At 43.6% G+C, this 13,886-nt stretch overlaps 1 protein-coding gene across 1 annotated transcript in view; it reads left to right on the forward strand.

The window, feature by feature from the left end:
- Positions 1 to 4,844: 4,844 nt before the first annotated feature.
- The window catches only part of LOC146679825 (ribonuclease inhibitor-like), a 28,765-nt gene continuing 19,723 nt past the window's right edge, over positions 4,845 to 13,886 (forward strand). The window contains exons 1-3 of the mRNA XM_085450436.1: positions 4,845 to 4,881; positions 5,150 to 5,273; positions 7,152 to 7,328. Coding sequence (XP_085306562.1) covers positions 4,845 to 4,881; positions 5,150 to 5,273; positions 7,152 to 7,328 — 338 coding nt within the window. The remainder of the gene's footprint in view (positions 4,882 to 5,149; positions 5,274 to 7,151; positions 7,329 to 13,886) is intronic.

A 13,886-nucleotide genomic window follows, 5' to 3' on the forward strand; every position in this document is an offset into this window, starting at 1 on the left:
CAAGTCAGACTTGATGCCATTTGTTGGCAGCATGGTGCCTGTTTGTCTTTGATGATAAACGGCAGCACAGTCTAAAGCAAACCTTCTGACTTTATTGACTTTATGCATGTATATATTCTTCCTGTTCACCTTGGACACACAGCAGCTCTCTGTTTGTTGTGATTGGATCTAGAACAGCCAACATATCCTAATCTAGATGATTTCTAAGGTGGTATCTGGGAGGAAAAGTTAAAATCAGCTTGGATGGCCTGTACTGTATGATGGCCTTGGTTGCACCACATTGATAGCCATGCAGGGTGGTTCACTCCTTGGGCAAGAAGACCGAGGAGTGAGCCACCCTTGGTCAAAGCTTGGTCATTCAAGCTCACTGTTTTCCCCTTGTTGGTTGATGATAGTATTTTTTTTTTTACCTGACTTATAGTCATCATTGTCTTCAAATTAACTCACACACTGCTGACTGCTGTAGCTTACCTGGCTGAGCAGGTCACCCATGTACTGAAGGTTAGAGTTGTGACTCCAGGGCCTGGTTTGAGTCTGCCCAAGACCATTTCCTGTGTGTTATTCTCCTCACTTCTCCCTCCCTCCCTGTCTTCTTTGTCCTGTACAGTGAAGACAAAAGGCCTCGAGTTCTGAAAACTCTTCCCCTTCATCATCTTACATCTCTCTCATCTAAAATCTCCAGTATTCTCTGAGTAGAGAATCTTTTCACAATCTTGAATGATAAGGATCCAAGTGGGTAAAGTTATTTATTTGTTGTGTTCCTATTTGCAGCTGGGATAGATTAAGAAAAACTCTCGGCTGCCCAAATTACATCCAGTTTAGAAGACAAACATTGAGTGAAGTGTTTGTTTCATCATCCTTCACAACTCATCAACCAGGTGTCACAAACTGCAGCAGAACAGTACAAAGCATGTCATACTGGATGGCTGCAACAACCAGAGTTTTACCTACCTTTGGTATTTCGTGACAGCATGAGCGTAATATTTACTGAACAGAGTCGTCTTCTGTAATCTTTTCAGATTCAGATTCAGAACACTGTATTTATTTTCAAGGGGCAATTAGGATACTGAGCTTTCCAACCGTACATACAATACACAAACATCACATTGGGGAGACGGGTCAGGCTAGGTAGCTGGCCGGTCAGCCGCTAGAGCAGCGACCCGGAACCGAACAGCGGAAAATGCACAACATCAGGAAAGATGAGGAGAAAAAAGAACTCCTCACAGACTGAGCTCCAACAGGGAGATCAGTTTGAGAACAGACAAAAAAAATGACCTTAGCGCAGAGCACATGAAAACTCTTAATACGCCATAAAAACACATGACAAGTAACAGGGATGGGTAAAAGGTGAGAGACAGCCGGTGTAGACAGCGCATTCGGGCCTGCAGCATTTGCGCTGGTCCCCTCGACCCACCGTCTGCACCGGGAGGGGATAAGCATGCTTAGGAATCAGAATCAGAATCAGAAAGGGGTTTATTGCCAAATGTTGAGCAGGTTTACAACATTAGGAAATTGCTGCGGTGCTTCAGTGCAAACATAGTGTCATAAATAGCACTTAAATAGACATGAAAAAATAAAAGTAGGAATAAGAATTAAAAGTGCTACGTAGAAAGATATGTGCATGAGATATACATGAGATATATACATGAGAATAAGAATTAAAAGTGCTGCGTAGAAAGATATATACATGAGTGCAGGTGGTGATCAGTGCCAAACATGGAATGATGCAGTGACACAGCGTAGGGTCATGTGTTAGTGGCGGGGACAGTCATATGGTTATTGTTCATGTGTCCAACAGCAGAGGGGAAGAAACTGTTCTTATGGCGAGAGGTTCTGGTGCGAATGGACCGGAGCCTCCTGCCTGAGGGGAGCAGGTCAAACAGACTGTGTCCAGGGTGAGAAGGGTCAGCTGAGATCCGAGCTGCACGCCGCAATGTCCTGGAGGTGTACAGGTCCTGCAGAGATGGGAGTCTGCAGCCAATCACCTTCTCAGCAGAGCGCACAACACGCTGCAGTCTCTGTTTGTCCCTGACAGTGGCTCCAGCGTACCACACGGTGATGGAGGAAGTGAGGATGGACTCGATGATTGCAGTGTAGAACTGCATCATCGTCCGTGTTGGCAGGTTGAATTTCTTCAGCTGCCTCAGGAAGTACATCCTCTGCTGGGCTTTCTTGATGACGGAGGTGATGGTGGGTTCCCACTTCAGGTCATGGGTGATGGTGGTACCCAGGAAGCGGAATGAGTCCACAGAGGTGATGGGGGTGTCAGTCAGGATGATCGGGGGGAGTGGGGCTGTGTGCTTCCTGAAGTCCACAATAATCTCCACTGTCTTCTGGGCATTCAGCACCAGGTTGTTGTGGCTGCACCAGGACACTAGACGTTCAACCTCCCTCCTGTAGGCAGACTCGTCCCCGTCCGAGATGAGCCCAATAACGGTGGTGTCATCTGCAAACTTGATTAGCTTGACAGACTGGTGGGTGGAGGTGCAGCAGTTGGTGTACAGGGAGAAGAGCAGAGGAGAAAGAACACAGCCCTGAGGGGAGCCGGTGCTGATGGTCCGGGAGTCCGAGACATTCTTTCCCAGCCTCACGTGCTGCTTCCTGTCCGTCAGAAAGTCAGTGATCCACCGGCAGATGGGATCAGGCACATTCATCTGGGAAAGCTTGCCTCGGAGATGGTCTGGAAGGATGGTGTTGAAGGCAGAGCTGAAGTCCACAAACAGGATCCTGGCGTAGGTTCCTGGGGAGTCCAGATGCTGCAGGATGAAGTGTAGGGCCATGTTGATGGCGTCGTCTACAGACCTGTTGGCTCTATATGCAAACTGCAGGGGATCCAGGAGGGGGGCCGTGAGGGTCTTGAGATGGGAGAGAACTAGGCGCTCAAATGACTTCATGACCACAGATGTCAGAGCCACGGGTCTGTAGTCATTTAGTCCAGTGATCCTAGGTTTCTTGGGGACAGGGATTATGGTAGAGGACTTGAAGCAGGCAGGCACATGACATGCCTGCAGTGAGGAGTTGAAAATGCCAGAAAACACTGGGGCCAGCTCGTTTGCACAGTGTCTGAGGGTGGCAGGAGACACGCCGTCTGGGTCGGGAGCTTTCCGAGCATTCAGATTCTTAAACTGCTTCCTCACATCTGCTTCATGAATATGAAGAGTTGTGGTGGGAGGAGGTGGTGTGAAATCCTCTTTTGTGTGGGGTGAGGAGGGGGGTGTTGTAGGTGAACAGTTTGAAGGTGGTGATGGCTCTATGGAGGGGGAGAGGTGGGGGAATGAGTGTCCAAAGTGTCTCTATTGTTGGGGCCGTTGGAGGTGTGAAGGCTGCTTGATGGCTCGTCAAAACGGCAGTAGAAGTCGTTGAGGGTGTTGGCCAAGAGCAAGTCGTCAGTGGAGTGGGGGGTTTTAGGCTTGTAGTTGGTGATATTCCTAAAACCTTTCCACACAGAGGCCGAGTCATTCTCTGAGATCTGCTGCTGCATCTTCTCAGAGTGCTGATGTTTAGCAATGTCCACTTCTTTAGTGAACCTGTACTTGGCCTCTCTGTAGCAGTCCCTGTCTCCGCTTCTGAACGCCTTTCTCTTTTCCAGCCACAGCTTTTTGAGTTTAGGAGTAAACCAGGGTTTGTCATTGTTATAACTCACCCTGGTGCGTGATGGCACAATGCTGTCCTCACAGAAGTGGATATAGGAGGTGACAGTGTCCGTAAACTCGTCCAAGCTGTTAGAAGCAGCCTTCATTGTGTCCCAGTCTGTGGTCTCCAAACACGTGCGAAGCTCCTCCACAGCCTCGTCGCTCCACAGTTTTTTAGTCCTCACGACAGGTTTGGAGAGCTTCAGCCTCTGTCTGTACGCGGGGATTAGGTGGATCATGACGTGGTCAGAAAGTCCGAGTGAAGCGCGGGGCACCGCGCGATAGGCCCCGCTGATCGTGCTGTAGCAGTGGTCTAATGTCCTCTCCTCTCTGGTCGGGCATTTAATATACTGCTTATATTTCGGAAGCTCATGGCTCAGATTGGCTTTGTTAAAGTCCCCAAGAGCAATGATGAGAGAGTCCGGGTATGTCCGCTCCATGTGGAGAATCTGCTCCGCGAGTGCGCACTGAGCTGCTTGCGCATCCGCGTCTGGCGGGATGTAAACAGCGGCCAGGATGAATGAAGCAAACTCCCGCGGAGAATAAAACGGTTTGCAGTGAATAAAAAGATATTCCAGAGAGGAAGAGCAGTGCTGAGCAATCACTGTCACATCTGTGCACCAGTCACTATTGATGTAGAAGCAGACCCCTCCACCTTTGGTCTTACCAGAGAGAGAGGCCTGCCGGTCCGCGCGCAGCAGATGGAAGCCCTCCAGCTTGAGCGCGCAGTCTGGGATGTTCTCACTGAGCCACGACTCCGTAAAACATAAGACACAGGAGGAGGCAAAGTCTCTGTTCATGCTTCTCATCAGGGCCAGTTCGTCAATCTTATTCCCGAGTGAGCGTACATTAGAAAGGAAGATCCCGGGAAGAGCAGTTCTCAGTCCGCGTCTCCTCAACCGCACGAGTGCGCCGGCTCGCTTCCCTCTCTTTCGGCGTCTCGCTTTCCTGGTCAGAGTCTGCAGTAAATCTGCCGCAGATGCGACAAATATTGGAAATAAATCCACAGGCGTTGTAGTCCTGTAGTTAAGGAGCTCTTCTCTGGTGTAAGAGTATCCAGAGGAGTGCCCAGACACAGAAGAAATGCACAAAAACAAAACAAAAGTAACGCACTGAAGCACCAGGGCATCCATACGCGGCGCCATCTTGGTTCTTGGTTCAGGATGGGAAGGAACAGTCAAAACACCATCTGTTAGCAGGGTGAAATTTGTTATGTTCAGCTCCAGCCTTGAGACCACAGCTGGCGCCGGTATGTTAGCCGCATGAAATGATGGTGGTTTTCTTTGGTGTGAACAACTGACTCAGAAGGTGGAGCAGGTGGAGCTTACAAGGAGTAAGTGCTGCTATAGAAGAAGAGTTGTGTTTTAATGAAGCTATTTAGTTAACCAATAATTGTATTGCATGCTGGCGTTAAAAAAATGTTTCATTTGACTGATTTAATTAATTTGTTTGTTTGTTTTCTTCCAGACTGAGTGGCTGTAACCTCTCAGAGAGAAGCTGTGGTGCTCTGTCCTCAGTTCTCAACTCCCAATCCTCTAGTTTGAAAGAGCTGGACCTGAGTAACAATGACCTGCGGGATTCAGGAGTGAAGCTTCTGTCTGCTGCACTGCAGAGTCCACATTGTACACTGGAAACTCTCAGGTCAGGATCCAAACATCCCCACTGCTGATCATTAAATGATATTATTGTATGAACAACCAAGCTTTATAGAATTGGCAGGTGAACTTTTCTTATCTTTGGATTGCTTAGGAGATTCTTAATTACTGTCTGTCACTGTGGTTTCATTTGTAAAGCCACTTCTGCTGCTTTCATTCATTTGGAAGTCCTGTAGCTGAGTTTGGGAGAGACTAACAGCCTCGGCAGCAGAGGGGAGAAAGGCTGTAACACCACCACTTTACTCTGTTCTACCTGTCACATCATTTTATCAGGAAACAAATATGCTCATGTTTTTACTATGTTTGTCTTGAAGATGTAAGAAGATCACATGGTGCTTTTTATTATTGTGTTGGTTTATTTCCTGTCTCTTGGATGGAGCCCAGCTTTGCGTGGCCCCTGGGCCTGTGGTCAGAGTGTGTGCTGGATAATCCGTCCCAGGATGAGGCCAAACTGACATGGGATGAAATGTCTGTCACATATTTGAGCCCAATTTAAAAACATCCTCCATAAATATTGAATAATAACAATAATAATAAAGGGTCAGAAGATGACTTGTTGGAATGAAAATGAGCTTGTAGTTTTTCTGCTTTAATAATGTGACTGGAAAAAGGTGTTGGACTTCAAATATGTCCATTTCTTTCACACTTCACCTTTTTTTTTTTTTCTTTTTTCTAAATGACATCAGAAACAGCAGTATGCGACATTACGTGATGGCAGAGCTTCAGTTCATCCTTTGTCTTTTTTTTTTTTTTTTTTTTTTTTTTTTTTTAATAAATAGGACAGGGGGAATGAATGAGAGAAAGAGGGGGAGAGAAAGAAAGAAAACCAAAGGGGAGAAGAGACGGTGAGAAGGGGGGGGGAAGAGAGAGAAAAAAAAAAAGGAACTCCTGGGTCACCTGTATGGAGAAAAAAAAAAACAAACAAACAAAAAAAACAAACAGAGGAGACGGCAAACAACAAAGAGCAACATAATAATAGAGAAAACAAAGCACCATCACAATAAACTAGCTAGTCATAGATATCAATATTTACTAAATAATAAACGATATTGTGCAGCACGCAAGATAGACAGCGCACAGTGTGCTTTGAGGCAGCAGCCAAGAAAGCTTTAGTCCGCGTCTGTGAATACCCATGTGTGCATACCTGTGTGGATCAGCATGCTTGCATTCCAAAGGTTTCTCCATGTAATGATCTGCTAGGGAGTGTGGGGGGGGCCACAGCCCCGTCCTCCAGGGTGTGAAGCGGGTATGGAGGAGATCAAAACTCCAGACATCCAGAGGCCCCCAGAACACAAGAGACCATGGAAGACCAACAGAGGGGCAGCCGCGCCACTGTTCCAGTAAGAGCTGAGGAGAGTCCCAGATGAGGGCTCGCCCAGCAGCCGCGGAGCAGAAGTCAGGGGGAGTTGCAGTGACGCGCCCGTGAGCTCCGCCGGCCCCCAGCTGCGCCTGAGTGACCGAGCCCCAGGCCGATAGGCCGGGGGCACCCCACCTCCAAAGGGGCCCGAGCGAGCCCCAGGCCCCGACAAGCGGCCGCCAAGGAGTGAGCCGGTGTGTACCCGGACGCCCACCCCCAGACTTCACCTTTAAAAGTGAAGCCTTGTTGTTCCTGGAAGGAAAAACACGACTTTTTCAAGTCTTTGTGCTGTTTTTATGAGAAATGTACGACTTTAATGTGAAACATCAGAGTTTTTTCTCTTGTTGTGTTTGTTTGAAGCTGCTTCCTGTTGGCTTCAGCTGTTTGGAGTTTCCATTTTCTAAACTTCTACATTCTGAATCTTCTTCAGCTCTGAACAGATGATGAAACACTGAATGATTTCAAGCACTTTGTCTAATAAACTTACATCTTTCATTCTTTATACAGATTGTGGGGCTGTGGTTTGTCAGAGATCAGCTGTAATAATCTGGCAGCAGCACTGAAGTCCAACCCCTCCCATCTGAGAGAGCTGGACCTGAGTCACAATAACAAGCTGCAGGATCCAGGAGTGAAGCATCTGTGTGGTTTCCTGGAGAGTCCAGGATGTGGACTTGAAACTCTGAGGTCAGTCAGCATGTTTTAGTTGTGCTGAGATGAATATGATGTGAAAGTTGTGCTGACACTAAACTGCAGACATCAGGCTGATATTATACTGATCCACACTGAGGATCTTCATGGTAAAGTCTGTTTTCTTCTTCTCTGGTTTAGTCCATTGACTGCAGCAGAACAATGTTCACATTTCAAACAGTGAGACTCAACGTTTGGCCCGCGGCCCACACGCGGCCTGCCCACCTTTCCTGATTCAGAGAGAGGGGACCCTGATTAACTGTGTAGCTTCTTCCTCACAGTTCTAAGTATCAGACACAACAATGAATAATCCACAGCTGACTGTCTTTAGCAGGTCAAAGGTCACGGCACACAGCAGACAGTGGGAAATATTCTAACTCTGATCATTTATCAGTTGTGACACTGTGAGACTTGATCAGAGGTGTGATCATCACAGGAGAGGCCTTTGTGTCAAAGTCACTGAGGATCAAACAGAAACACATGAAGCAGATTTTCCTCTTCTGGCTTTTTATAGCAGATAACCTTCAAAATATTCTGCAGTCGATCAAAAACTGAAGCAAACCATGAATCAACATGTGAACATGACCTGATGCTGCTGAAGTGAAGCAAAGTTACAGAGGTTTGATTACAGACACAGCTGAGAGTTTGTAATCTGTCATCATTTTAAAAGGTTTAAATTTCTTCAGTATTGAACAGCAGAATTGAGGCTTTGTTTTCGGAGGCCGACAGCAGTGAACACAACAGCAGACTGGTGCGTAATAAGCAGTGAATAATGCAGGAAACAGATTTTTGAAGGTAAACTGTTCTTGAAGTACACTGTGAGAGAGAGAGAGCTGTGCAGGAAGTAAACGTCAAAGTCAGAGAGAATTCATGACGATGTTCATCAAACGTAAAGCGTAGTTTGGATCTTCTTCTGCTGCTGGTTCAGTCAGTTTTGGTTGGAGACAGATGAAACCTGCAGCTTCAGGATCTGTGAGCTGTCCACTTTCAGCCCCGACGGCGTGTCCGTGTACGTGCCGTCGAGTGAACGATCCACGCTCTGTGTTTCCATCTTTGTGTGTTTAGCTGCTCTCATTTACTGTTTTATCTGTTTGCTGCTTGTTGAAATACTTTTGGGAGCTTTAACCTGAGATTCTGGCAAAATAAATTTATATTAAAAATCGATTCAGGATTGAATGAGTCAACATCGCTTTATTCAAATTAAAACCATTTAAATAGGAAAATCCATTTTTTTACAGCCGCCTCTAATGCTGGGTAATGTCAGCTGGTCCATGTGCAGCTGGCTGTGAGGCTCAGGGAGCGTCTACAAAGTGCAACACTGAAAGAACATCATCCATAAATATTGAGTAATAACTGGACTCTCATACAGCGAGACTCAAATGCCTTTAAACATCAGCTTATCCTGCTGATCCAAGTCCAACACTGAGTTTGTAAAAACATGTTTGTCAATCATTGGGTGGATGCCGTAGGCATCCACACTATTGAGATCCTGTTTCTCTTTATTCTTTGGGTGGATGCCGTAGGCATCCACACTATTGAGATCCTGTTTCTCTTTATTCTTTATCCTTTATTATTCTAGTTGCTCCGTTTCTTTGCCGCTTAACTACTCCCTCAGTTTTCAGCCGATTTTTACCATTCAAACTCTAAACTGTTCTGCTATTTCTGCTTTCGACTGCTATATCTTTTGGTACTTATTACTATTATACTTTTTAAAATATTACACTTTTTTCCTTTAATTTGTCCCATTGAAATGAATGGGAAACTTCTACAATTCTGCTAAAACTTGCTTGTCTTTGAAACTTAACTACTTCCTCATACTTTCACCTAGAAACTCCATTCAAACTTTAAAACGTTCTCAGATGATTGGGCTATTCCTGTGTGATTCAGCTTTTTCATATCTGTTACCGTTTTCATGTAATGACTCTTTAAGTTTTCAGTTACAACTTTGTGATTTTTCAGAAAATACATGTGTTGCTATGGTTGCTATGCAATTAACTCCCACTGCACACTCGTCCGTTCTGAATTTTCTCTTCATGTCTGAACAACTCCTTGCTACTCGCTCAATTTCCACTCAACTTCCACAAATTATACATCAAAACGTAGGTATTTTTGCTGGCTTTAAGACAGTGTCACTATAATTATTGTGAGAGTTACGTTTTTTTCACAATTTGCCTCGAAGTGACACATGGTCTAAAAACTCCCCATTCAAAGTCTATGGGGAGGTTGTGAAACTCAGAGCTGAAATACTGAAACTGAAGGCATTTTCAAATCGTCATATCTCCTTAACGAAGCAAAGTTAAGACATGAGGCTTGTCCCTGTATATCTTCAGACACTCCTGACACTCACAATTCAAGAATTATTTTCTCACCTATTACCGTTCTGAGATGAGTTAGACTTGTTTGAGGGGTGGAAATCTGTCCTCCTCTCATTTTTCAAATTCCGAAAATGAAGCCGTTTCTTCTCTCGTCATATCTCCGCGACGGAGATACAAAGAGCTATGTAAATCGCAGTCAAAGTACACCAAAGTCCGCTGATTCACCCAGTGCAAGAATTATGCTTCTATCCCACCTAGTTTTTGAGTTACACGACGTTTTGTAACTCCAAAAAACGGCGTTTTTCGCGTCTCACCGCGATCTAATTCTGACTCCTCATCACCCTTTTTTTCAAAGCGCCCGCCCCCTTAGAGGTGGCGCGATTGGTAATGACACCGCTCTTCAGACCAGAGGTCGTGGGTTCGATTCCACCTTGGCCCACATGTTTTTTTTTTAACTACAAATTTATACACTATCACAGACCGGTAATTCATATTGATAATTTATTACAATTCTGCAAAGTTTAATGATTTTAGCAGCTTTTCTAATATGGACCTCAGATTCTGGTTAACAGTCTATGGCAGAAATACATACAAGTACACAGCCTGATGAAGCAGACAGAAGCAGTACCTCTGATTGGTTCCGCAGTTTCACCTCTTATCAGCACAAATCTCACCCTCTTCTGCTGTTTTCACCTCTTTTCTGCTAATTTGAGCTTCTGTTCCACAGTGCACTCAGCCTCTTCTGCTGTTTTCATTAGAATTTTAAGCTTTTCCACCTTTTTTCAGTTACGTGAGAACCAGTTTGGCTCAATGAGTAGCTGAAAAATATCAGCCTCTTCTGCTGTTTTAGCAGGATTTCAGAGTTCAGCTTTTTCACTTGTTTTAAGCACAAATTTCAGTTTCTTTACCTCATTTCACAACAAAGTTCTTCCTCTTCACCTCTTTTCTGCTAATTTGAGCTGCTGCTCCACAGTGCACATTTTCCCTCTCATCATATCTTTGCTTGTGACCAGAACTCATTTGGCTCAGAGGGTAGGGCATCTGTCGTGAGACCCGGTGGCAGAGGTTCGAATCCTACCTGTGACAGCTGCTACACATGTTCACTGCTTGCATGCGCTCTGCTTTCTTGACACTCTCCAGTGTGTCATTACACATACAGCCATCTTCAGCAAGCACTTCTGCTTCTACACTTCTTTTCAACTCGGCTTTTTGCTTCTTTACCTCTTTTCAGCAGAAATTATTCCTCTTCACCTCTTTTCTGCTAATTAGAGCTCCTGCTCCACAGTGCACTTAGCCTCTTCTGCTGTTTTCATTAGAATTTTAAGCTTTTCCACCTTTTTTCAGTTACGTGAGAACCAGTTTGGCTCAGTGAGTAGCTGAAAAATATCAGCCTCTACTACTGTTTTAGCAGGATTTCAGAGTTCAGCTTTTTCACTTGTTTTAAGCACAAATTTCAGTTTCTTTACCTCATTTCACAACAAAGTTCTTCCTCTTCACCTCTTTTCTGCTAATTTGAGCTTCTGCTCCACAGTGCACATTTTCTCTCTCATCATATATTTGCTTGAGACCAGAACTCATTTGGCTCAGAGGGTAGGGCAGCTGCCGTGAGACCCGGGGGCAGAGTTTCGAATCCTACCTGTGACAGTTGCTACACATGTTCCCTGCTTGCATGCGCTCTGCTTTCTTGACACTCTCCAGTGTGTCATTACACATACAGCCATCTTCAGCAAGCACTTCTACACCTCTTTTCAACTCATCTTTTTGCTTCTTTACCTCTTTTCAGCAGAACTTCTTCTGATTCACCTCTTTTCTGCTAAATGTTTAGCCTTTTCACCTCTTATTAGCACAATACTAAGCAGCTTCTGCTAATTTCACCAGAATTGTCAGTCTCTCCACCTCTTCTTTGTAAGAATCAGTTTGGTCCAGTAAGGTGAGACGCCGCCTATAGATCAGAAAGGCCAGGTTCGAATCTCGCTCAGGGCAATGTTTTTTGTTTTTTCAACTTTTTCTGCTTTTTTCAGCAGAAATCTTCAGCGTAAGGCATCCACACAGCATTTTCGCAGGAAATGCAATTTTTTCTAGTTGTGTGGATGCTTTAAGCATCCACACTATAGAGTTCCTGTTTCTCTTTATTCTTTATTATTATTATTATTATTATTATTCTGGGTGTTTCCGTACACTTTTCGCTGTTAAACTACTTCCACAATTTTCAGCCGATTTTCACCGTTCAAATTTTAAACTATTCTGCTATTTTTGCTCATTTCTGCTATGATTTTTGCTATTTTTAACTATTATACTTTTTAAAATATTCCACTTTTTTCCTTTAATTTGTCCCATTGAAATGAATGGAAATCTTCCAAAATTCTGCTAAATTTTGCTTGTTTTTGAAACTTAACTACTTCCTCATACTTTCACCTAGAACAACCATTTAAACTTTAAAATGTTCACAAATTATTGGGCTATTCAGGTATGATTCAGCTTTTTCAAATCTTTTACTGTTTTACTTTTATGCCTCTTAAAGTTTTGAGTTGCAAAATTGTGATTTTTCACAAAATACATGCGTTGTTATGGTTGCTATGCTCTTGGCTTCCAGTGTGTCACTGAAGCTTTTGCAGTCTTCTCTTCATGTCCGAACAACTTCCTGCTACTTGCTCAATTTTCACTCAACTTCCACAAATTATACATCAAAACGTAGGCATTTTTGCTGGCTTTCAGAAAATGTCACTATCATTGTTGTGGTATTCATAGAACTTTCGCAAATCTCCTCAGACTAACACAAGGTCAGAAAACTGTCCATATAAAGTCAATGGAGAGCTTGTTCAAAATCACCGCTGGATTTCTGTAATGAGAGGCATATTCGAATCGTCATATCTCCTTAACGAAGCAAAGTTAAGACATGAGGCTTGTCCCGGTATATCTTCAGACACTCCTGACGCTCACAATTCAAGAATTTCTTTCTCACCTATTACCGTTCTGAAATGAGTTGGACTTGTTTGAGGGTAGGAAATTCGTCCTTCGCTCAGATTTCTTCAGATTTCAAAGTCTGGAAATGAACCACTTTTTTCTCTCGTCATAACTTTTTGTTGGATTTCCACAGCGACCTGAAAATTTCCATGATTGTTCACCAACACCTGCTGTCTCTTACGGTGAAAGAATGATATCGATACTCCAAACAGATTTCAAGTTACAAACCATTGTTTGAGGGCAAGTCAAGGCAGTTTTTGCTTCGCTCTACTCAGTTATGCTGCAATACAAGTCAAATATCTTTAATAATTCATATTTTAATGATAAATTGTTAACACTGGAAGATTCCCCCATCTCTTCTGAACAAAACGGTGTAAGAATGACCGCTCTAGCCCCTACGGTTAGGAAATTATTGTCATTTGTTTGAGGGGAGTCGTCACTATGAGAAGTAGGCTGCAATAATCCTGTGCCTCTCTGTGCCTGCGTGTGTAAAAAGGTGCACCTCTTTTGGCGGGAAAACGTAAACAGGCACTCTGATTGGTGGATTCAAATTCAGCAGCTCCCAGGCTGACCTAGAAACTTACTTCTCTCTCCCTGTGTGTGTGTGTGTCTGTGTGTGTGTCTGTGTGTGACAGAGAGAGAGAGAGAGAGAGAGAGAGAGAGAAAAAGCCTTTTAATGGGATGATCTCATTCTAAGATTCTAATTTAATATATTTAGACTGGGTGACTGAATTTGATCTTGGTAGTGTGTCTCTCTGTGCATGTGTGTTTCCTTATGTGTACATATTTGTGATTGTGTGGCTGTTATAGATTTTTTTGCTAATTTTTTTCATTTAACAAGTATATTTGAGGGACCCTCAGCATGTTCAGCATTTTTTCAGCTGTCCATTTTGCTTTTCCAGTTTTTCTGTTTAAGTTATTACTATTGTGCTAAATCATACTGTTTCTGCTATTTCATAAGATTTGTGCAAAATATAGTATTTCTGCCAAATATAGTATTTCTGATTAATTATAGTTTTTCTACTAAATCATAGTACATTTTTCCTCTTTTTATAGGATTTGTGCTAAAACATAGTATTTCTACTAAATGTAGTATTTATGCTTAATCATACTATTTTTGCTTTTTATAGGGTTTGTGCTTAATATAGTATTTCTGCTAAATTATAGTATTTCTGCTTTTTATAGTATTTGTGCTAAAACATAGTATTTCTACTAAATGTGGTATTTATGCTTAATCATACTATTTCTATATATTTCTGCCAAGTCCCCAGGCAGC

Source organism: Copadichromis virginalis, unplaced genomic scaffold (genome assembly GCF_057382275.1).
Source record: "Copadichromis virginalis isolate Kocher_CV1m ecotype Utaka unplaced genomic scaffold, C_Virginalis_male_GT1.1 unmapped_scaffold_1, whole genome shotgun sequence".
NCBI lineage: Eukaryota > Metazoa > Chordata > Actinopteri > Cichliformes > Cichlidae > Copadichromis > Copadichromis virginalis.